The sequence below is a fragment of the Dromiciops gliroides genome, chromosome X (genome assembly GCF_019393635.1).
Source record: "Dromiciops gliroides isolate mDroGli1 chromosome X, mDroGli1.pri, whole genome shotgun sequence".
Taxonomy (NCBI): Eukaryota; Metazoa; Chordata; class Mammalia; order Microbiotheria; family Microbiotheriidae; genus Dromiciops; species Dromiciops gliroides.
The window spans coordinates 64319144-64341656 of record NC_057867.1 but is presented as its reverse complement, the minus strand read 5'-3'; the positions used below and the strand labels follow the sequence as shown (position 1 = coordinate 64341656).

The following is a 22513-nucleotide window of genomic DNA, read 5'->3' as shown; positions in this document are numbered from 1 at the left end:
CCAATATGGTCTGCTCCATCATAAGCTGAGCTTCCCCCTATTGAATATATAAGCACATATAAAATACATACATACACACATATAATCAAATATCCTCCCCACCCCCAGTTGAACATAGTTTCCCCATAATTCCCCATTCGGAATTATAAGCACTCACTTGACCACAGGCATAGTCACGATTCAGACACACAACTACAGGCACAAATTTCAGAGAGCAATGAGAGCAATGAGAGGTGGGGGAGGTGGGGAGAGGGTGTCTAGCTGGAGGGGAGTGAAGAGTGGATGGGGAGGGGAGAGTGGGTGGTCAGTGAAGCGCTCATCGAACGGAGTTGTAATTACAATCACCAACCCTTTGGGGAATCTGGTGTTCAGATGATTAAAGTGAGCGAACACACAGAACACACACACACTCCCCTCCCCTCCTCGACAATTTAGATTCATTGCCTGAAAGGGCTGTAAATCTTATACCTGGAGGGGGGATGATTTAGAAAGCCTAAACATGGTAACAAAGGTCTCTAGGTCACACGTCGTTGTATCATCATGCACTCAGATGAGACTTGGTGCCATCCTTATTATGGATGGGAGGCTTCTTTTCTGGAAGGCTTTTAAAACCCCTTTATGTGATGGGTCTATCGAGGAGTGGGTTTAAAGGCAGGGGGATGGATTAATTGACATTTCAAGATCATTTCTCACCACATAAGTTAAGAAATACACCCAGACCAACCACCTTCTTTAAAAGTGCTCCCTGGAGGAATATCGTTCTTCCCATTTGCTTATGGTCTTTGCTCCTAACAATAACTGACCTTTATATAGCACTTAAAGGTTTGCCAAGCGCTTGATCTTTGTCATCTGTGAGGTAGGCAATGTGGATATTCTGAGCCCATTTGAGAAACGAGGAAGCTGTAGCTTAGAAAGGAAAAGTGACTTGGCTAGGGTCACACGGCTAATGAGTATCAGGAGAAAGGCTCTGAATGCAGGCCTTTCAGCTTCTAAGGCCAGTTCTCTTTCCAAATGGGTGTTTAAGCCAGAGATGAGCTTCTTTTAGTCTGGACTACCCTGTTCTAGGGTAAACCACTCATACCTTTGCCAGGAAAGCCCTAAATGGGGTCACAAAGAGTCACACAACTGACCAACAACAAAAACCTTGTTCTAGAGTTAATTCCGGAAGTTACGGATGGAAAGAACCTTGGGGCTTGCCTCATTCCACCCTTTCATTTTATAAAAGAGACTTCAGAAGCCCAGAGAGGGCAAAGAATTTGCCCAAGGTCACACAGCTAGTGAGTGACAAAGCTGAGAATGGAACCTAGTCCTCCAGAGACCCCTCTAGGGCCCATTCCCTCCCAACCTCCCGCTCCCCTCCCCCACCCCATAATTCTAGTTCAACAGGTAGGAGTTGTTGTTTGCCCTTCAAAATTCCCCTGTGCTTGGCAGCCCACTGGGGCCAAGGGACTTCCCTGTCCCCTTCAAGGGGCTCTAAAGGCCCTGTCTGGCCTAGCTCCTGGCAGACAGTTAGAGGCAGCCCAATGCTACAGGCAGTAGCATTTCTCACCTAGGTGTGTGGGGGAGTTGTGAGAAGGGGGTGGGGATTGAAGCCCTAGGAGGGATGTTGTTTGCCTCACTTTGATAGGTGTGGATGAAGTGCCCCCGATGTGCATTTTCTGTCTCATTGCTCCCCTTTGAGATGAAATCTGTAGAGGCATGATTGTTAAGTCCTTCTCTGGAGCTGGGCAGGAGAGGAGAGGGGGAGGGAGGGCTGAAAAAAGGGAAGGAGAAAGACAGAAAGGGAGGAGGCTCTCACTTTTCATCAGCAACCTCAGAAAAACTAAAGGAGTACCATCTCTGTCCCTATAATAACACACACACACACACACACACACACACACACACACACACACACACAGAGCCTTCCCTCCCATCTTCTCTCTCTCTCCCCCTTCTCCCTCCCCCTCTCTCTTTCCCACTCTCTCCCCTTTTCTCCCCCCTCTTTCTTTCTCTCCTTTCCCTCTCTCCTTCTATCTTCTCTCCCCCCCCCCAAACCAGCCCACCCTCCTTCTCACTGCTGGTACCTTAAAGAATAAAACACTTTAGTCTCAAACGAATTGGGCACAGATCCTGACTGAGCCTGTGTTCTGAGCTCTGGAATAGCAGCAGCGTGCTCAGCAAGCCGCTGCTGAATGCAAACCTAGCCAGCCAGCCAGATAGACAAGACAGACAGAGAGAGAGAGAGAGAGAGAGAGAGAGAGGGAGAGGAGGAGAGGAGGAGAGGGGGAGAGGGGGGAGAGACAAAGGGGGGCAGAGAGAGAGAAAGAGAGAGAGAGAGCGAGAGCGCGAGAGAGAGGAGGGAGGAGGAGGAGGAGGGAGGAAGGAGGGGGAAGAGAGAGGAGAGAGCGCGAGAGAGAAAGAAAGTAGGAGAGAAAGAAAAGGAAGGAAGCCCAGCACCGTCAGCCCCCAAGCTCTAACTTGTTTCAGTCCCTTCATCTTTGTCTCTTCCTAGCTTCAGGGAAGTGACTGTGGAGACTGGTAAGACATACAAATGTTTCTTTCCCTTATATCCCCCTTCCCCCCCCCCCACCCCATAGCGATCCTCCTTCCCTTGTGTTGTCAGGCAGGGGCTGAGATGCGCTGCCCTCGGGACGATGTTTCCCTCCCTCTTGGTGGGGTTGGGGGCCCCCTCGGACTACGAATGGGAGCAGGGGCGGGGGCTAGGGGAGCCCTGGCTGGGGCCGGGGGGTGAAGGTCGGGGGCTGCGGGAAGACTGGCCAGAACTGTTTGGTTCTTTGTTCGCTCTTCGTTCTAGTTTGGAAGCAGGTCAGACTTGACCTTGCAAATTTCTCCAGGAAACCTGGCAGGCGAAGAATAAAGAAACAAACAAAAAGCCCTCTCCCCCCTTCCCCCCCCCATCAACTGTTCCCCTCCCCCCTCCCCCAACGTAAAAGCTGCCCTGCCCTGACCCAGGGGCTGGGGACCGGGAAGGAATGAGGAATGGCTGGTGTGTCTTTAACCCTTTCTTGGCAGCTACTCCACAAAGAGAAAATCCATCAGAGAAACAGGACCTCCTGCTTAACTGCACTTTCCCTCTGTCCCCTCCTTCCCTCCCTCCCTCCTCCCTTCTTCTCCCTCTCTCCCTGCCTGCTTGCCAGCTGCAAGTGTGCAGCAAAGTTGTAAATAACAGCTCCTGCCTGGGGACAGGAAGGAGCCCGCCCTGGTACCCAAGTGGGGATAGGGACGAGAGCCCAATTTAAACACCCTGGGGGCTGCTGAGCACAGTTGGTGGCTGGTCCCCAGTCTGGGGACTGGATACTTGGGATGGATAGCTCCGACCCCGAGACTGGCAAGGGGATTTAGGCAGATTCCGAAACACTCCCTCCCCCTCCCTCCTCCCCACGGGGCTGGCTCCCTCCCTAGTCCCTCCTCCTTTAGCAATGTGGGGGAAAACGCAGTGGCTGAGTGAGCGGTACCCTTTGTAGGGGGGACCCAGAAACACCTGCTGGCTTGAGGGGTTGACTTAGAGAGGCCCTTGCTCCTTTGGTTGTTCGGGAGTGGAGAAGTCAGGTAGGACTGTGAATGGGAGGGACAGCTGCTGCTTGGGTCCCAAGGTGATGGGGGGGTGCTGCAAGGGGAATGCTAACTCTTCCTTCAAGAAACAAAGGGTCACTTTTGATCTGGGAGGGGGAGCAGAAGAAGACAGAGTAGTGGGATTGGGAAGGGGCCACTGTTCCCAGGTGCAATGAAGGCACCCCCTTCCTCCTCCCCCCACACTCCAGCCTTCCTCCCTCCCTTCCTGGGTGATGGACTCAACTATGGCCTGCTGATGGTAAAGAGTTATGTAGTGCATTCCCCCACCTCCCCTGGATCCCTGAAATCTTGGGGTCAGGTCCATGACCTGGAGATGCTGGGGACTGGAGAAGTTTTCTGTGTTTGCTTTCTTCCTTTTCGCTTGGCTTCTGGGGACTGTGATGGTGGTTGTGCATGGAAGGGTACTGTGTTCTTGGAAAGCGAACTTAGCCCCCAGGCATTTTCCATTTCCTTCCCCTATGGGGGCGGGGGGGGGGGGGAGAGTTGGAAGAAGCCTATTACTAGCCAGAGGCCAGTGGGCTACCAGGTGAAGAGGTAACAGCAAGTTCTGGACTCAGGCCTGGGGAGGTGGTGAGGAGTGGAGCTTGGGGCTGTCAGCCTTTGTGTAGACTTGGACAAGTGATGCTCAGGGATGAAAACAGTGTGGAATTGGGCTTTAGCTTCCTGAGCCAGCTTGTTGCAACACCCACCCTCCCTCCCCCTCAACTGGACGGGGACACACACACACACACACACACACACACACACACACACACACACACACACGGTACATTACCCTGATGTTCCCTGATACCGGCTCAGTAGAGCAAAACTAACATAGTAGGTCATTGTCTGCCTACTACTATACTATTCCGTACTTCTAGACAGCCCGAGACAGCCCATGACTGAAACAATGCATAAAGGACATGTGTTCCACCTTGGACAGCTCCCCGTCCAAATTCAGCTGGGATAAGACACAAAATGAAGGCATGTACCATTCTGGGGGACCAGTGCACCTTTCAGGAGTGATTAGAGCCTTGAGACCAATTGTTGGTAGGATGTGTAGGGGGGGACAGGCTGGGAGTATTCAGCTTATGAAAGGAAAGAATTGAAGAATGTGGTAACCTGGGAAGGGAGGGGGGTGCATTTATGATTCATCCCATGTATGGGGAAGAAAATGAGAGAGATTAACTTCTAGAGGAAAGGGGCTCTGTAACAACCTTTGTAATCAGGTTCTCATGGTGTAGCCTCAGGGCCAGTCCTGGAAAAATACAGGCAAAATAATGCCTTGAGTGATTACATCCCTCAATTAAGCAGCAACTACTCCACCCTTCCCTCCTCTATCCTTTAAAGGAAGGGGCCAAATGACCCAGTTTATAGCAAGGATTCCGTGAAATCCCCAAACAGAGGAACCGGCCTCTGTGTCCTGGGATCTGGATAGAGTCGACCCAATTTCCTGAATTTCCCCCCTTTTCACTTTCCATTCAGAAAGATGGGAAGGAAATAGATGGGAAGGGAGGTGTGGCAGTTCCTCCTCCCCCCATCATCTTACCTAGCCCCCTCATTTTTTTCAGAGGAGGAAACTGAGCCCTAGAGATGAGGAAGGGACTTGTATAAAATTCTGTACTAGAGGTGTGGCAAAGCTAGGGCTAGAGACCCAGGTGTGCTCTGCCCACCTCATACCAGCTTGCCTCTGACCCTGAGGGGCCCTGCTCAGAAGCTTCCATCAGCAATCAATAATTCAATCATTTCCCCTGGACTGGAGTTACTGAAGAGGCCAGGGGAGGGAACTTGGGCCTTCTCAAAAGGAATCCAGTAAGCAGGTTTGAAACAAAAAGGCTTTCTGCTTTGCCCAAGCCAGCCCTAAATCCACCTGGCCTCCATTTCCCAAGAAGCTTTAGTGGATGGAGGTGTGATTGGGAGGAGGAAACTCTGTGCCCTTCAGGGGTGTCAAGCTATTGGAGAGATGCTAAATGAAGTACCCCTCCTTAAAGATCTTCCCAGCCTTTCATGGTAGAGTTAGCCAGAATGTTCCCCTGGAATTCAAATGGGGGCCAGTAGCTTCTGCCTATATTTCCCCATGACAATTGTCCCAGTGGACTCATGGATTTGCCCTTTCTGATCTGAGCTGTGGGAGATTCACCACACCAGGAAATAATAGTAGCATACATTTTCCTCACACTAGCCTTTCAAAGGTAGGTGCTATTGCTCTCTATTTTGTAGCTAATGAAGCTTTGGCTCCGAATGGGCAACTGACTTGCTTACAATCACACAGCCAGCCGGTCAGTGCCTGAAGCTTCAAGTCTTCCTGACTTCAAGTCCATCACTCTATCCAGCACACTACCATTTAAAATGGAGTTACGAGTCACATAACACCATTCTCAAGGGAAAGACTTAGTCATCACTGATATTGCTGTAGTGCTGTAAGGATTTCTAAGTGCTTTACAGATATTATCTCATTTGATGCTCATGACAAGCCTACGAGGGAAGTACTATAGGTAATATTGTCTCCATTCTCCATATGAGGAAACTGAGTCTCAGAGAGGCAGAGTGGCTTACCCATGGCTACACAGATAGTAAGTGGTAGTTTCCAGGCTACAAACACATGTCCTCTTAAACTCCAGGCCCCAAGGAGAGAATACTGGTAGCTTCAGCAAATGGTAAACTTTATAAGGGCAGGAACCATGTCAGTGGGCACTTCTGAGTCTACTGAAAACTCTCTATTGGGTTTAAATTTAATATAGAAAATACCATGCTAAAATCCAATGTAGGTCCCCATGTTCTAGTCACTCATTCAATCTATCAGTCAAATACTATGACAGGCATCTGAGCTCTGACCAAGGTTCTGAATTGGGGAGTACCTTCTAGTGGTATCTGAGAATAGGAGACTGGGAGGTTTTACCTATTGAATGACTTGAAGGGCTCAGAGCTGGTGGTGGAAAGCCAGACTGGGCATGTTCTAAGGTCTGTGGTAAACCTGTATAATGTGCGATACTTCTCTGATGGTCCATGTTACTGGATTCACTAATGGAAGCAGGGAGAAAATGGTGCCAGATTACTGTAAATTAGAGACAAAATGAATGCCCACTCAAGACTCTTAAATAGAGTGGTTCACAGTGCATATTTCTGGAGGGAAAATGGTATTAGATGAAGGAGAATACTGATAAATAAATGGGAAATGCAATTGATCACAATCCATTTAAAGGCACGATGTCTCTACTCTGTACATCTCATCTTACACAGCCCAGAGAAGAGAAAAGCTCTTGAGCATATATTTTTCCAAGATCTATGTTTATTTCTGAGAGTCAGTGTGATGGAATGGAAAATGTGCTGGACTTGTAGTCATTCGACCTGCATTCAAATCCTGCTTCTGACACATTCTGGTTGTGTGACCCTGAGCATGTAATTTCACTTTTCTGAACCTGAATCCACTCTTTAACAACATCTACTAAGTGAGAGACATATTGAGATCTGTGGAGGCAGAGGGAGTTCTGTAGTAGGGGTCCTTCATTTTTTTTGTATTGTAGGCCCCCCTCTGGCAGTCTTCGGAAGCCTATAGACCCCCTTTCAGAATCATGTGTAAAACAACACACGTTGGATTGTGGGGGAAAACAATTATAATGAAATACAGTTAGCGAAATATTTTTTAAAAAACCAAGTTCATGGACCCACGGTTAAAAACTCCTGTTTTATACCAGAAAAAAAATCAACGATCTTGATGTAGTATTTATTTCTCAAGTGAAAATGGTGACATCCTGGGAGGCATAAGACATGGCATAGAGGTTCATGTAGTGTCTAAGACCTCCTGAGATGGATTCCTCCAGATTTTAGGAGGGTCCTGGTTGCCACATAGGAATCACCTCCAGAGTACCTCTTTCAGGTGGTCATCTGTCCTTTACTTGATCGTTGTCCTGCTGTGGGGAGCACTTTGGGGAGAGGGAAAGGGAACAAGCATTTATTAAGCACCAACTATGTGCTAGGCAATGTGCTAAGTGCTTTACAGTGATCTAATTTGAGCCTCAAAACAACCCTGTACTGTAAGTGCTATGATCCCCATTTTACTGTTGGGGAAATTGAGGCAGACAAAGGTTAAGTGACTGTCTCAGGACCACACAGCTGGTGAGTATCTGAGGTGGTCTTATTCTCTTTTGAGTCAGTGCATTTTGCTGTTGGGTACCTCTCATTGCCAGAAGCACTGTCCTCATATTGAGCCCATAGCTGCCTCCCTTTAATTTCTACTACTTATTCCTGCTTCTCCCCCATGAAAGCCCACTTAGTATTCTTCCATGGCATGGCCCTTCAGAGGACTGAATGCACTGTATTGTCCCACTTTGAATTCCAGACTAAACATCCTTGCTGCCTCATATGACACAGCTTTCAGTCCCCTACCTGCCCTGGTCTCCCTCCACTGCATTTGCTTTACTTTGCCAATATCCTTCACAAATAGTGTTACCCAGAATTGAACACAACACCACAGATGGGGCCTGCCCAGAGCAGTGCATAACAAGCTTAGGACTTTCTTTGGGCTACATGGGCATACTTTGTTAACAGAAGTTCGCAAAGCCTAAGGTCTTCTTTATTTACTTTTTTTAGCAGCTGTGTCATATATTTCAAGCTTGTGGTCGACTGAACCATATTGTCTTCAGGGTCCCAGGGAGAACTGTTCTGTCTTCTGGGTCCCCATCAGGGGTTTGAGATGGATTTGTCCACCCATATGTGGACCTCATAGGGGCTGCTCTTTCTGGGTTTGCTTATGATGAGCTCCAGATGCTCTGCAAGGACCATGTTCTAGGAAGAAGAATGAGGCCAGGACATCACTGTCATTCCAGGCAGGGATGATCTCCATGCTATTGCCAAGAAAAAATCCTTTAGTAGGATAGCCCAAAAGAACATGATGCTACATGTTATTGACTTGAAGTATGGAATGATATAAATTGTCTAAATTGAGAACATCAGTTCAGAGACTAGTAAAGGTGGTTAGTGTCTTAGAGAGTTCCTGGTTCAATCTTGTCCCAATGCCTTCACCCAGGGGAACTGAGGTTCAGAGGTCACAAAACTAGCAAATGACAGGGCTGTGTGTAGAGCTCAGGTCTTCTAATCCCAGACATGGGAGGCCATGTCGTTATTCTAGCACTTCAAAGGAGTTTTTCTGGCTTCAGGGCTCTGTGTGTGTGTATTAAGGAGTCTTTCACCAGGATGACTTTAGATGAAGTTGCCTTTGCTGCAAGTTACTATATAGTGTAACGATTGGAAGTATGATATGTGGAGCAAATGAAAGCGTCCAAATGTTTGGCTTCTAAAGAGTCTGCCCAATGGAGAAGGCCAGTGTTAATGCCCTTTAAGAGGCAGGGGAAAGCAGTTGTGTACTTGACAATGTAGGGTGCTGAAAGCAAATTTAGAAATACTTCTAGCAGAATAAGAGGAAAATTCAGCTTTCAGCTCAGAAATGCTCTAGATAATAAGTCTGTTCAACTATAGAGAGAAATATCAAGGATTCTGGGATGATCTCATATTGAGTGGAGGAAGACACCAGGACTTCATTTTAGTACTGGCCTTAGGGTCCTCGCACCATGACAATGATATGGGTAAAACTGGATACCTTTGGAAGTTCTAGGAACTAATTCACTTGGACTAAAAGAATCTTCAGAAACATCAGCCTTATATTAATTTCTGTTATGATAAGGCTTCCATGTTACCCTGGTTCTATGTCAGGTGTTTACTTTGAAATATATTGTTTATTTCTCAAAATGATAATAATCAGCATCTTCAAAGTACTTTAAGGTTCACCATGCTCTAAAGTTTTTCTGTGTAGTTGCGTTGTGCCAAGGGAAGCCACTGAACTCCTAGGGGCCACAGCATGGGAGCCAGAGCTTGAGGAGGACTTTGGGTGCAGGTTGAGCAATGGACTCAAAGTCTGCTGTCTGAGGAGCAGCGCATCCACGTCTCAGTACCAGACTGATCACAAATGGCCTTGGCCTTGTTCACTCTTGAAGACTGTACTAAACTGTGGCCAGACTGTGAACCAGGAGGAGGACTCACAGTGACAAAAGTCACAGATACTTGAAGTGTCAGAGGCATATAAGGCATTTTGCAACCAGGATTTCATTTGATCTCAAACATCTAGTGGAGTAGGTTAATTATGACCTCCCATCTCTCATTTTACAAATGAGGAATCAGAGCCCAAAGGTCTAAGTGCCTCCTTAGCTATTTAGGGGAAGATTGGACTCGAATCTACTATCCCACGTCATTTCTGCTCCCAATTTCATGAACATGGGTATAGCATCCATCCGAGATGAATTGGACTTGTTCTGTCTGGCTGCAGAGGGGACAACACTAGAGCAATGGGGGGAAGCTTTTTGGAGATCAAGTTAGGATATATGTAAGGGAAACATTTCTGGACAGTGCTGGCAAAAGGTAGAATGAGCTTCCTTGGGGGCCAGTGGGTTCCCCCTCACTGGAGGTCTTCCTGCTGCATCTGGATTACCACCTACTGTGTATGTGGTAGAGTGGATTCTTGTGAAGGTAGACTTGGACTAGATGGCTTGCAACTCTGAAGTTCATTGACATGGATACCAGCCCTCAACACCTTAGTAAGCAAGTTTACTGAATTGCTATGGCCAAACAAATTCACTATCTTGTGGCCAAACTTCTGCTGATGGGCATACCTGGATTTTGTGGCACAGGTCTTTGGGTAGATGACCTCCCAGTTGGCCACTAAGTCATACTCTAAACCTTTCCCGTGTGTAGGACCCAAGGTGGAACATCCATCTTTGCCTGTGGCTGGGAAGTACAGTGAGCAAATGATTCAACAGAGATCTAGCTTAGTCTCCTCTTAACAGGTTAATCTTTTTAGTTAAGAGAAGTATTTGGACTTGCTTGAAGCCACTAGATCCCAGGAGGAAATGCAAATGTCTTTGAATAGATTTGAATCTCATGCCTTACGTTTCAGAGCAAGGACCCAGGCTCAGCTAGCTCTTTCACAAACTAGAATCTGTCATCAGAGCATCAGGTCTTATTTCCATTTTTGAAATAAGTTGGATATCTTGCTTTTATAGCACCTGAGCTGCCATAAAAGTGACAAACCATTAGTTTATTAAATTTCAACTAATCAACTATTGTTCTTCGTGATCAAATGGTTACCAACAGCAGATGGTAAGGTAAACTCCTTGAGGGCAGGCATGGTTTTTCATTTTGTCTTTGGGTCGAGGTTCCTTGCACTCATGAGATACCAACTATTCCTATTGGACTGAACCTCCAGCTGGCCTTTGCCAGGAGTTTGTTAACTGTTCTCTGTGCACATAAGAGTCAGTGTTACATCTTTAGCTCAGGCACATGTATTGGCTGCCATTTTCAAAGTGAATGCTCCTGATCACTAACTCTGCAGGTATTAATGCAAAGATATATGGACCTGGTGTACATCGAGTGAATCATGCCATTGCTTAAAGGGGCAAGGAGGCTTTTGCATGCTCTTAGAGAGAGTTGGCAAATGTATATGTATCTTTGGCTTAAATGAGAAAGAAAGGGGTGGGACGCTTTGAGTCTTACTGTGAGCAAAGTTTTTTTTGGCAGGGCAATGAGGGTTAAGTGACTTGCCCAAGGTCACACAGCCAGTAAGTGTTAAGTGTCTGAGACTGGATTTGAACTCAGGACCTCCTGAATCCAGGGCCGGCGCTTTATCCATTGTGCCACCTAGCTGCCCCCAGCAAAGGTTTTAAGAGTTTTCCTTCTAGGTAATAGTGTGGTCCTCCCTGTGGTCAAAGAACCTATAGCCTGAGGTAATAGAGGATGGATGAGTGGAAACCAATGGCTGCTTTTATTTGCTGATTCCTAAGTATTTATTAAGTGTCTATTATGGGTTCATCCCTCTATTTAGATGAGGGTTCTAGTTGCATTGACAAGGCCCCAGCAACAAAATCTCTCTTGATCCAGAGGTTTGTACTATTTGGATCCACACTGCACACTAGGGCCCTTAATTCCTTGGGAGAAATGGTACTAAAGGAGTCATGGTCCCAGTCCCACTGCTGCTCTCTGTAGATGTCCAAATGATTGGGACAGTCCTACCAATGATCACCTCATTTCATTTCAGGCGCTCTTAACCAAAGCATTGGGACTGTTCCTTCGAGTTCATCGAGGTTATTTTTTTTTTGTGGGGCAATGGGGGTTAAGTGACTTGCCCAAGGTCACACAGCTAGTGAGTGTCAAGTGTCTGAAGCCAGATTTGAACTCAGGTCCTCCTGAATCTGGGGTCAATGTTTTATCCACTGCCCACCCAGTTGCCCTAGGTTATTTGTTGATCTGTAATTAACCCTGCCCTCTCCTTTGCTTCCACAGTCTCTGGCCATAGAAGGGAGACAGGTCTCTTGCTCTGGAGGTTATGGAATTAGGACCCCAAATCAAAGAGATAACAATGTGTTTGGGTATTAGGGGATGCATGGAAGGAGCTTTAGAGATCATCGAGTCATGCCCTTAATTTGTAGGTGGGGAAATTGAGGCCCAGAGAGACTAAATGACTTGATTTGTCCAAAGACCGACTGTGAGTTAATGACAGAGCTGAGACTAGAAGACCAAGTATTCTGACTACCATGTTGTGCCCCTTATATTACACCTATCCTCTGGAAACTTCCAATTAAAAAAAAGATATACTGAAATTTGCCTTAGCACACAGTGGGTGTCTGTGTCAGTCTGTCTATCTGTCTCTCACACACACAGACATTTGTGTGCAGTGCATGAACAACGGGCCAGGAAAAGTAGCTTTTCAAGAGTTTGGTTTGGGAATGTGTGTATGGCTGAGATTGGGAGAGTAACCAGCACTGTACCTCCTCAGCCATGACCCAACAGCCATGTTAGGTTTTGGCAAAGCTAGGAGATACGGGCATGATGGTATATGTCTATAATCCCACCTCCCTGGGAGGTTGAGTGTGGCAGATCTCTTGAGCTTAGGAATTCTGAGCTGAAGTAGGGCTATGCCAATCACGGGTCTGCTTTAAACTGGCACCAAAACAGAGAATGCCTGGGGCGAGGAGGCGAGGGAAGGAAGGGAGAAGAGTACTGGGTTACTAAAGGAGCACCAAACCAGTGCAGATCAGATATGGATGGAGTCAGAGGCCCCATGAAGATCAGTGGTCCCTTCAGCCTTGTGAGGAGCCCCCATACTTCCAGATAAGGCAAGATGAGGAGACCCATTCTTAAGAAAACAAACCCCAAAACTGGGAGATGATGGAGTCCATTCATCCTTCTCTTCATGTCAATATTTGGGGTGCTCTGGAGGCGTATCAACTTACATAGGCTTCTGCTCCTCTCTCTGAGAAATGTCCATAAAGTGATTTTCCTCTCTTTCTGGAAGAGGTGAGAGCAATACATTAAGCCTTAAAGGTCCTCATAAGAATACATGTGAGGGCTTGGATCCTGGCCTTTAGGCCTTGCTGATTTCAATTGGATTCTCTTTGAAAGTGATCCAGGGGTCCTTGCCCTTGAATCCAGAGAGTTCATCTTTTGGTACTTTCTAAGCCTTCATTCATCTTTAACCTCCCAATTTGAAATCCTGAGTTTCCTGCCCTTTTTATCCTTTGAACCTGCTTGGCTCCTGGGGTTCCGAGATCTGCCGTGCCTGGACCCTAATTATCAGAATTCCTTATTCTGCCCCTGCCACTATCACTGACCATTCTGGCCTGGTTCCTGCTCTTCCTCTCCCTACCGCCCCCTGCTGCCACACATGATCACAAAAGTGGGTTCTCTTGGGCTTATTCACAAGGAAAAAGAATATACACTTCTGGAAATAATACACTGTAGATATTCAGTCATTTATCAGTCATGTTGGACTCTTCATGGCTCTATTTCCTTTTTTTTTTGCAAAGATATTGGAGTGGTTTGCTATTTCCTTCTCCAACTCATTTTGCAGATAAGGAAACTAAGGCTGAAGCGACTTGCCCAGGGTCACACAGGTAGTAAGTGTCTAAGGCCAGATTTGAACTCAGGAAGAGGAGGAATCTTCTTGATTTCAAGTCCTGTGCTCTATCCCCTATAGTGCCCCCAGCTGCCCATGAACAATACACTGGAAAAAGGTAATTCAGAACATTATGAAATAAAAGCGCGTAACTCTGGGGCAGCTAGGTGGCGCAGTGGATAGAGCACCGGCCCTGGAGTCAGGAGGACCTGAGTTCAAAGCCGGCCTCAGACACTTGACGCTAGCTGTGTGACCTTGGGCAAGTCACTTAACCCCCATTGCCTAAAAAACAGAAAACCAAATAAAAGCACGTAACTCCACATCGGATGGTGTCAAAGTTTTTTAAAGGACTGTTTGATTCCATGTCTGTTTTTTGGGGGAGGAACATTCAGCTCTTTTCAGGTCCCATGGAGGGATGGAAACTCTCAACTGAGAAGTATCCTTCATTCTTTGCAATGATTAATCATGCTTTCAAGTTGGAGAGAGAGAGAGAGAATATGAGAATGAATGAGAATGAAAATGAATGAGAATATTAATGAGATAGTGATAGTTCTAGTCTTGGGTCTACCATGAACTAGCTGTATGACTTTGGGCAAGTCCCTTCCCTTCTCTGGCTTCTCTGAGCCTCCGTTACCTCCTCTGCAAAATGAGGGGTTGGCCTAGAGGGTTCTTTCCAGCTCTGCTGGTCTGCCAGTCTATGATACCCAGTACTTCATATCCTGGTTCTCCTTTTAAAGGAAGGAGAAGACTGCAGAGACAATGACCTAAGACATGCACGGCTTTGGGGAGAAGGGAAAAGAGCCTGCATCCAAGGTCAAATTGGCCAGCTAGCCTCCTGGAGGGAATGATAATAGTGGAATCCTAGGGGCCCTTGGTGCAGTGGTCCCACAGCCCATTGAGCACGCCTTCAGTTTTCCATGGACTTTTGTTTTCCAAATGAAGGGTTTCCTTAAGCACCTTTTTGTCCTCCAACTTAGGAACATGGGGCAGTGCCAAGCCATGCTGCTGGCATCCTCTTGGGCCCTCTCCCAGCCTTGGGCCTTCATTGCAGTGGAATCTCTCCATGCAACCAAATGGGGCCCAGGGATGAGGTCTTTCTCCCTTCTCTGGGACACATCCCTAAATTCTCATAGATTAGCACAGTTTGAAAAAGCCAGAACTTCTAGACTCTACCACAGGCTAGAGGTGAGGCCTCTCCTTTTGGGAATATACCCATCTGCCCCCAACTCTGCTTTTTCATTGCTTGCATCCCTCTGAGTAGCAGTGATCCCCAATACAACTACATAGACTTCTTAGCCTTTTCCTCTTGCCTTTTTTCCTCCTTCAGGCCCCTCCCTGACCCCCCTTCCCCACCAGCTCAGCCTCTGGCTCCCCCCTTTTGCTCTGAGGTGTTTCCACTCTTCCTCCCTTGCCCTCCATTTTCTTTTCATCCACTTCAGCCTGTTATTCCTTGTTGCCAGGTGGTCGGTCCACCCCCCTCTCTCTGTACCACCCCTTTCACCCTCAATTCAACCCTTTGGATCTTCTGGCTGGAGCAGCTTAGAACAGGATCTCAAATCTCCTCCCTTTACAGCACTTGGCCCTCTGGCCAAAGGTCAACAGAAAATAGCCCATTGTACAGACAGGTAGGCAGGCAGCTAAGCAATAAGAGGATTGTCCAAATCTTACTGAAGACCCCTGCTCCTAGTCCTGGCTTCTCCCAGGCTCTCTGGGCTCCCATTAGAAATCCCTGAGCAGCACTGAATCCATCCATGTGTGGCCATGTCTCCCGCTGGTAGGGATGCTGTTGGTGCCATGGGCAATTCAGGAGAGGGGCTGGGGTGGGGTATAGGGATGTGCTGATTCACCATTTGGGGGCTGAGTTTGCTCCCTCTGGGTCTCCTGCGTGGCGCCCATGCCCTGGGTCTGAGGACAAAGCCAGCTGTCCGATGGAGGCAGAGTGCATGGCTTGATATATGAGGCTGCAGCAGTGCTATGCTGCTGCCTCTCCCAACTGCTGAGAGGGACTGGCTGGTGGGGAGCCTGAGCCAGAGCACTGCAGCTGCTGCCAGGCCCAGCCTGGAATCACTGGCTGCACTTGCAGCTGGGCTGGGGAAACAGGGGCTGGCATGGAAGGTACCTGGGAGTCAGGGCCCCTTCTGCCAGCTGGGGGGAGCCAGGGGGAGGGGAGTTGTAAGGCAGGCAGGCCCTGGGGGGGTGGGGTTGTGCTCTCATCGGAAGCTGGGATGTCTCTCACTGGTGATTCTGTTTGTAAATCAGTGCCTATAATTGTCCTCGCCGTGACTCAGTGTCTGTCTGTATATGGGGGAACCGGATGAGGCAGTGGCTGCTGCGTCTGGGGAGGCCAACTGTCTGCATGGCAAGGAGAAAATGCCGGCGGGCCCCCTCTGTGTTGGCTCCCAACATACAGATGTTGTGCATACTTTAACCAAAACATCTGGACAGCTGCCTGATGTGGGGATGCTTTACCAATCTGAGCCAACACAGACAGATCTTGAGGGTTTGCAAAACACCTTTCCAACATCTCCTAACTAGAGCCTCTCAACAACCCTCTGAGGTAGGTACTATCGATCTATAAGCATTTATTAAGTGCCTACTATGTGCCAGATGCTGTTTTAGTGACTAGGGATCCAAAGATGATCATTAGAGTCCTTGCCCTCAAGAGGCTTCCATTCTATTAGAGGAGATATGAGATAGAAAATAAATACAGGGCAAGGTGGGGTGGGGGATATTAGGCAAGGCTCCAGGGAAAGCAGCTGTTTTGAAGGAAACAGAGGTTTCCAGGAGGCAGAGGGGAGGGGGCGGAGTCTTGCAGGTACTGAGATAAACATTGCTAAGGCACTGAGAAAAGAGGAGGAATAGGAAGGAAGCTAATATGGCTGGACAATAAAATACAGGCAGGAAAGGTATGCTGGGAGCAGAGTATGAAGGGCTTTAAAAGAGAAACAGACGAATTTCTTTTTCATCCTAAAAGGCAATAGGGAGCAATTGGAGTTTATTGAGTAAGGGAGTGACACATTCAGACTTGGGCTTTTTGGAAAATCATTTGTGGTAACTATGAAGAAAATGGATCAGATCGTGATGGTACTGGTATTATTACCCCTGCGTTATAGATCAGGAAAGTGAGGGTGAGAGTTGCTATGGTCCCACAGCTTGTACATTTGTGAGGCAGGATTTCCATCCGGGAATCCCCCACTCCCGGGGCCAGCACTGCAGTTCCTCAGTTCCTCTGCCGTGCTGACTGTTGTGCTTTGGGGCAGTGTGGAGCTTGCTAGTATCTGGATGTTATTTTCAGGGTATGAGCTGCTGAGTTAAAGTGGCCCCCATGGCCATACCACATGGGAGCAAATATCCCACTTTTCTGTGTTTTGGGCTCCTAATAAACCCCTGCATGCAGATTGAGGACAAAAAAGCCCCGTTCCTTCTTTGCTTTCTTGGAATCTGAAGCAACAAGGGTATGTGGTTTCTCTACGTGCCCTGTGCCTTTGCTTGATTTAGCAGGTATCTCATCTTTAAGAGTGTCAGGGAAAAAGAGTGCTGGGATGCCAACCTACTTGGAGCCTGCCATGTGTCTAGGAGCACCTGGGCGGGAGGAAGAACTCTGTGTGTGTGTGTGTGTGTGTGTGTAGGGGGTGTTGTGAAGTGTTTGTGGGGTGGGATGACAAATTTGCAAGTGTGAAGCATGCTGAGTTGCTGTGTATTTCCAGATTTCCTGGGAACTAGCAGGGCTGGATCTTGTGGTGGGCCAGGTTTTAGCCTCCCTTGGGATGGGCTTGGGGGTGGCAGTGGTGGTGGCTGGATCTCAGGTAGCCCATCAGAACCAGCTGCCTTGGCGTGGCCCTATATCAGAGGTCACCTTGTGAAGAGCATCTTTCGGTTCAGAGAGAAAAAGGCAGCTCTGCCTCATGTTTACCCTGTTCTTCTGACAGTTTCATGTTGAAAGGGATGTGGCCAGGCTCGAATGCACCATTAACCTCAGCCTGATGGTCTGCAAGGTCTAGTGGTGTGCCTGCGGCTCTCCATCTTTACCTGGCAATTGCAGAGCTTTTCCATGCCGGAAGCAGCTCTCTTCTAAGGAGGAGCAGCACCATCTCCCAGTGATCTCCCATTGTTCCCTGTCTCTTCCTAATCCCTTCCATATCCCATCAGTGGACTATGGATTCTTCCCATCAGGTACTCTCTCATACCAGCCCCCTCCTTTCACTCAAGTCAAGAAGTCAGGTCAACAAGCATTTATTAAGTGCTGACTATGACCAATGCTAGGCATTGTGCTAAGGGCTGTGGGATACAAGGAAAGGCAAAACCAGTTCTTGCTCTCAGGGAACCCCCAGTCTACTGGGAGAGAGAATGTGGAAACAACCATGTACAAACAAGATATAGATCAAGTAAGTTGAAGTTAATGTCAGAGGAAAGGCACTGAGGGAATGGGAAGGGCCCTATGTGCCAAGCACTGTGCTAAGCAGTTTGCCAACGTTGTCTCATCCTAGCACCAATCCTAGAAGGTAGGAGCTATTATTATCCTCATTTTATAGTTGAAGAAACTTAGGCAGACAGAAGTTAAGTGACATGCCCAGGGTGGGCCACACAACTAGTAAGTGGAAGGAGAAAATAATTTTGTACTACTTAGTGGGTGTCTGTTGTTGGATTTGAACTCAGACTTTTCTGACTCCAGGCCCAGTGCTATGTAAACTGTGTCACTTTACACTAAAGGGGATGAGGAAAGACTTAGAACATGGGACTTCAGCTGAGACCCTAAGGAAGTGAGGCAATGCAGGAGGTGGAAATGAGGAGGAAGTTCCAGGCATGGGAACAGCCAGTAAAAATATCAAGAGCTGGAGCACTGTGTGCCTGGAACAGCAAGGAAGGCAGTATCATTGGCCTGAAGAGCCAGTGGGTTGGGGCGGGGTGTAAGGTGTAATAAGACTAGAAATGTAGGAAGGGCTTTAAAGGCCAAAAAGAAGATTTTATATTTGATCCTGGAGGCAAGAGAGACTCACTGGAGTTGATTGAATGGAGGGAGGGGTGATGCTTTAGGAAGATTGATTTGACAGCTGAGTGAAGACTGGAGTGGAATGGCAAGAGACTTCAGGCAAGGATACCAAGCAGTGAGCTATTGCAATAGTCCAGGTGTGAAGTGACCAAGGCCTTCTCCAGGGTGGCAGTGGTATCAGAGTAGCCAAGGTGGGGTGGATACCAGCAGGGAGGTGGGATACCTTTTACATGAGGTGAGGGTTAAGGGGGAGAGGCAGAAGGCACCCGGTAATGGGAGAATAGGGAGCTCTCAAAAATGACCTCAGTTTTTTTAAAGTGAACCATGAGGCAAGTTTTTCAGCTGAGAGGGTGGGCAAGGAGGGGGAGTCTTGAGAAGTTTGAGAAGGGATGAAAAGGCTTGGAAAAGCTGCTGTGTTGAGTGGAATAATGACTCAATTAGAAAGGTGTAAAGAGATTGCCCTAGGGGCAGCTAGGTGGCACAGTGAATAAAGCACATGCCCTGGAGTCAGGAGGGATCTGAGTTCAAATCAGATTTCAGACACTTGACACTTTACTAGCTGTGTGACCCTGAGCAGGTCACTTAACCCCAATAGCCTTGCAAAAAATGTATTACCTCCTTGCCCCAGTGAAGGCCCAGTCAAGATTACGTAACATATCTTTGTAGTGGACCCAGTCGACACAATTTCATGATTTTCTTCATATTCTTTCATCAGTTGTAGGAACAATCCAAGCTGAGACTTGGCAGAGCAAGATCTTTGATAGGGTAAGGGGCAAGAGACTCAAGAGAAGAGGACAGTACTGTTCTGGGTCAAGATTGTGGCTAGTGCAGGGGTGGTGGCCTGGGAAAGAACGGAAGGGTTGAGAGATTGGAGGCCATGGTGAAAATGAAGAAAAGGAGTTGGGGTTGTAAGGCAGAGGGAGAGGTGCAACGAAAACAGACTTTGATCAGATAAAGGAATTTCAATTTCCCAAACATGGAAGCATTTGTAGCTCATGACAACATCCAAAGCCTGACCATCTCTGTGTGGCTGTGGTGGGGTAGAGGAATAATTCATGGACAATCATTTAGTTGAGGAATTGGGAGGTTAGGGTATTGGAAAAAGTATTAATATGTATGTATGAGGGCAGCAACTGAAGAGGAGAGAAAGATTGTAAAGTGTCCTGGAAGTAGACAGGCAAAACCCACCAGAATCTTGATTAGATCCTAAATAGGAAATGAGTGAACCTCAAAGGATGAGAGACTGAATGATGATGGAAGAGAGAGCACCTAGAAGAAACAATGGGGAACCAGGAATATTTCGACTCCTCCAAGCAGTGCCCCAGGAAAGAGTGACCAGGCCAATTGTGTCATCAGAAGGGAGCCAGTTCTCAGGGAATGCACGAAGATGGAGGGAGAGGGAATGGAAAAAAGCATTAACATGAGAGCTAGTTTGTTAGCCAGGGGTTAGGCATTCCAGGGAGCCACTCCAATGGATGGAGTGGGTAGTTTTAGAGTGGGGCATTGGTGGGGCTAGGATGGGGGGGTTGGGAATGAGTGGTCAGTGGGGGAACCCCAGAATGGAATTTGAACATTGGAAGCCGGGGTCATATTTTCATTGTTCAAAGAGGTTCAGCCAAAGGTGGAGTTGTCTCAGAATATCAGTCAAGAGTATGCAGGGGGAAAGGGATGGTCATGGTGGGTTGGTGCTTGTTCAGAGGCAAGACAAATACTGTGGGGGTGCTATAGATAGCCAGGCTGCTCTACCCACCCCCCATCACCATCATCACCTCTTCTGAGATCATTGCAGCAGCTTTCTAACTGGTTTCCCCTACTTCCAGACTCTCCCCATACTTCCCATCTTGGCCAAGACAGTCTTCCAAAAGCACGGGTCTCACCATGTTGCTCTCTTCCTCAAAGTCCTCAGTGGTTTCCCACTTGGACATTTCCAATTCTCTCTCTCTCTCTCTCTCTCTCTCCCCCCCCCCCTTCTCTGGAAGAAATCTGATCTTTTCTTGAACACTTTTGGGACTTTTCCTAGGTTGTTGTATTTGGTTTTTTTGTTTTGTTTGTTTTTTTGTTTTTGGTGAGGCAATTGGGGTTAAGTGACTTGCCCAGGGTCACACAACTAGTAAGTGTTAAGTATCTGAGGCCGGATTTGAACTTAGTTCCTTCTGAATCCAGGGTTGGTGCTCTATCCACTGTGCCATGTAGCTGCCCCTAGCCTGTTATATTTGACTCCCCGTCTTATCCCTCAAGTCCCTTGTAAGCTCCTTGAGGGAAGGAACTGTTGTCTTGTCCCTGCACATGGAAGACTTACTAAATGTTTGTTGAGTTGAACCTGAGTTGAACCCTGAGGCATTAGATGGACCTGTTATCTTCTAGAAGCTATAGCTTCTGGGCCTATGGAAACAGGTTGAAATGGAGAGTTGAGGCAATTATTCTGATTTTAAAAACCACCCACACAGAATTCTTGAGCAGAAAGGAAGGGTTGAGGTGGAGAACAATGAGTTAGGTTGTCTATGGTGCCTGGAGGCATGGGATTATTTCTTGGCTATTCACCAGAGAGTTGATGAAGCATTGGGCTGACTTTCCATGAGTGTGTGTGTGTGTGTGTGTGTGTGTGTGTGTTGGGGGTAGCATCATAGCTTTAGAGCTTCAAAGGACCTTTGAGATCTATTAAGAAATGAGAGGGTTGACCTTGACCTCAGAAGTTCCTTCATCTATGAGCCCAGCCTAGTTCAACTCGGTCATTTTAGAGAGGATGAAGGGAGGAAAGGGAGGGCTCAGAAGGGCTGACTTCCCTAGGTCATCTAAGTAAAAAGGCAGGAGACTGACTCTAGACCTACTGCTTTTTCTTAATACCCGGTGCTGACATCTAATCTTTTTTCTACCCAGTCCCTGCTGTGTGACCTTGGGCAAATCACTTCCCTTTTCTGGGCTTCAGTTTTGCTATCTGTAAAATGAGCCTTTTGGATTAGAGCAGGGGTTTTTAAACTGAGGTTCACGAATTTTTTTTTCAAAGCATCTTAATACCTCTATTTCACTATACTGGGTCTCCTTTCTCACTGCACAGATTTTTGTTTCTGCATGGAAAAACATTATTCTCCAGATTGCCAAAGGGATCCAATGCACAAAAAGGTTAAGGATTCCCGAACTTGAACAGGACCCCTCGACTGGAGGTCCTCCCTCCCAGTTCTGATGTTATGTTGAGCCTGTCCTTGGTGCAGCCAGAGCCAACGGTGCTCACCTGGGTGAGAGGGGTGTGTGGTTGGACCCTCTCTTGCTCACTAAAGATCACAGTGTGGAGGTGCTCCCTGCTCCACAATTGCCAAGGCACATCAGGAAGCCACTAGGGGCTGCTCCCTCCATCCCCAGCTTGGCTCTGAATCTGGAAAGAAGGCAGTAGCCAGTTATTGCCAACTGGGCAGGCTGCTCAGGTTCCTGCTTCTGTGACCACAGACGGGACTAAGGAGACATGCTTTCTCTTATGAGCTTAGAATGTAAGGGCTCCTTCCTAGAGGCTAGTTTAATAAGTGGGGGCCTGTTATGTGCAAAGGTGCTGAAGGAGATAAAAGCAGTGGAACTCTGGGAGGGCACACTAACATAGGGAAACAGGCACATGGACACAGCAGAACTGTACAGAACCATTCCGAAGCTCCACATCCAGGAGTGCATGATTAAGTGCTGAGGGCATAGACAGTCAAGGCAAGATCAGAGTGCAGTGGGAGGTGAGCAGCGAAGGCATCCTAGCAGAGGTGCTGCGGGCTGAGAGCAAGGGTAGGGCAGCTACAGGAACTTGGAGAGCACCAAGTCCAGGGCAGGGGAGGGGGGTTGGTTGCAAATGTCAGCAGGAGAGAGGAAATGATTTGCCCAAGGTCATAGAGCTAGCAAGGGGCAGAGCCAGGCCTTTGACCCTGGACTTCTGCTCCAGCTGCAGAGCCCGTTCACCTCTGCCACACTATCCAAGTGCAGCGGATAGCTTGAGCGGGAGGGCCGAAGGCTAGAATGAGCAAACTAGAGGCAGATGGGTTTGGCTGCAGTGG

The 22513-nt window shown here is 47.8% G+C and overlaps 1 protein-coding gene across 3 annotated transcripts in view; it reads left to right on the top strand.

The window, feature by feature from the left end:
• The first annotated feature begins 2373 nt into the window (after window positions 1–2373).
• GABRA3 (gamma-aminobutyric acid type A receptor subunit alpha3) overlaps window positions 2374–22513 on the top strand; it is a 164787-nt gene continuing 144647 nt past the window's right edge. Inside the window, exon 1 of one of the 3 annotated variants that reach the window (XM_043974309.1) lies at window positions 2374–2520. Coding sequence is in view for 1 of the 3 variants with exons in the window: in XM_043974308.1 (XP_043830243.1) it covers window positions 15951–16055 (105 nt within the window). In the remaining 2 variants the exon portion in view is untranslated. Of the gene's footprint in view, window positions 2521–3431; window positions 3553–15857; window positions 16056–22513 lie in introns of those variants that run through there. The other 2 variants (XM_043974310.1, XM_043974308.1) reach the window with 2 other exon arrangements.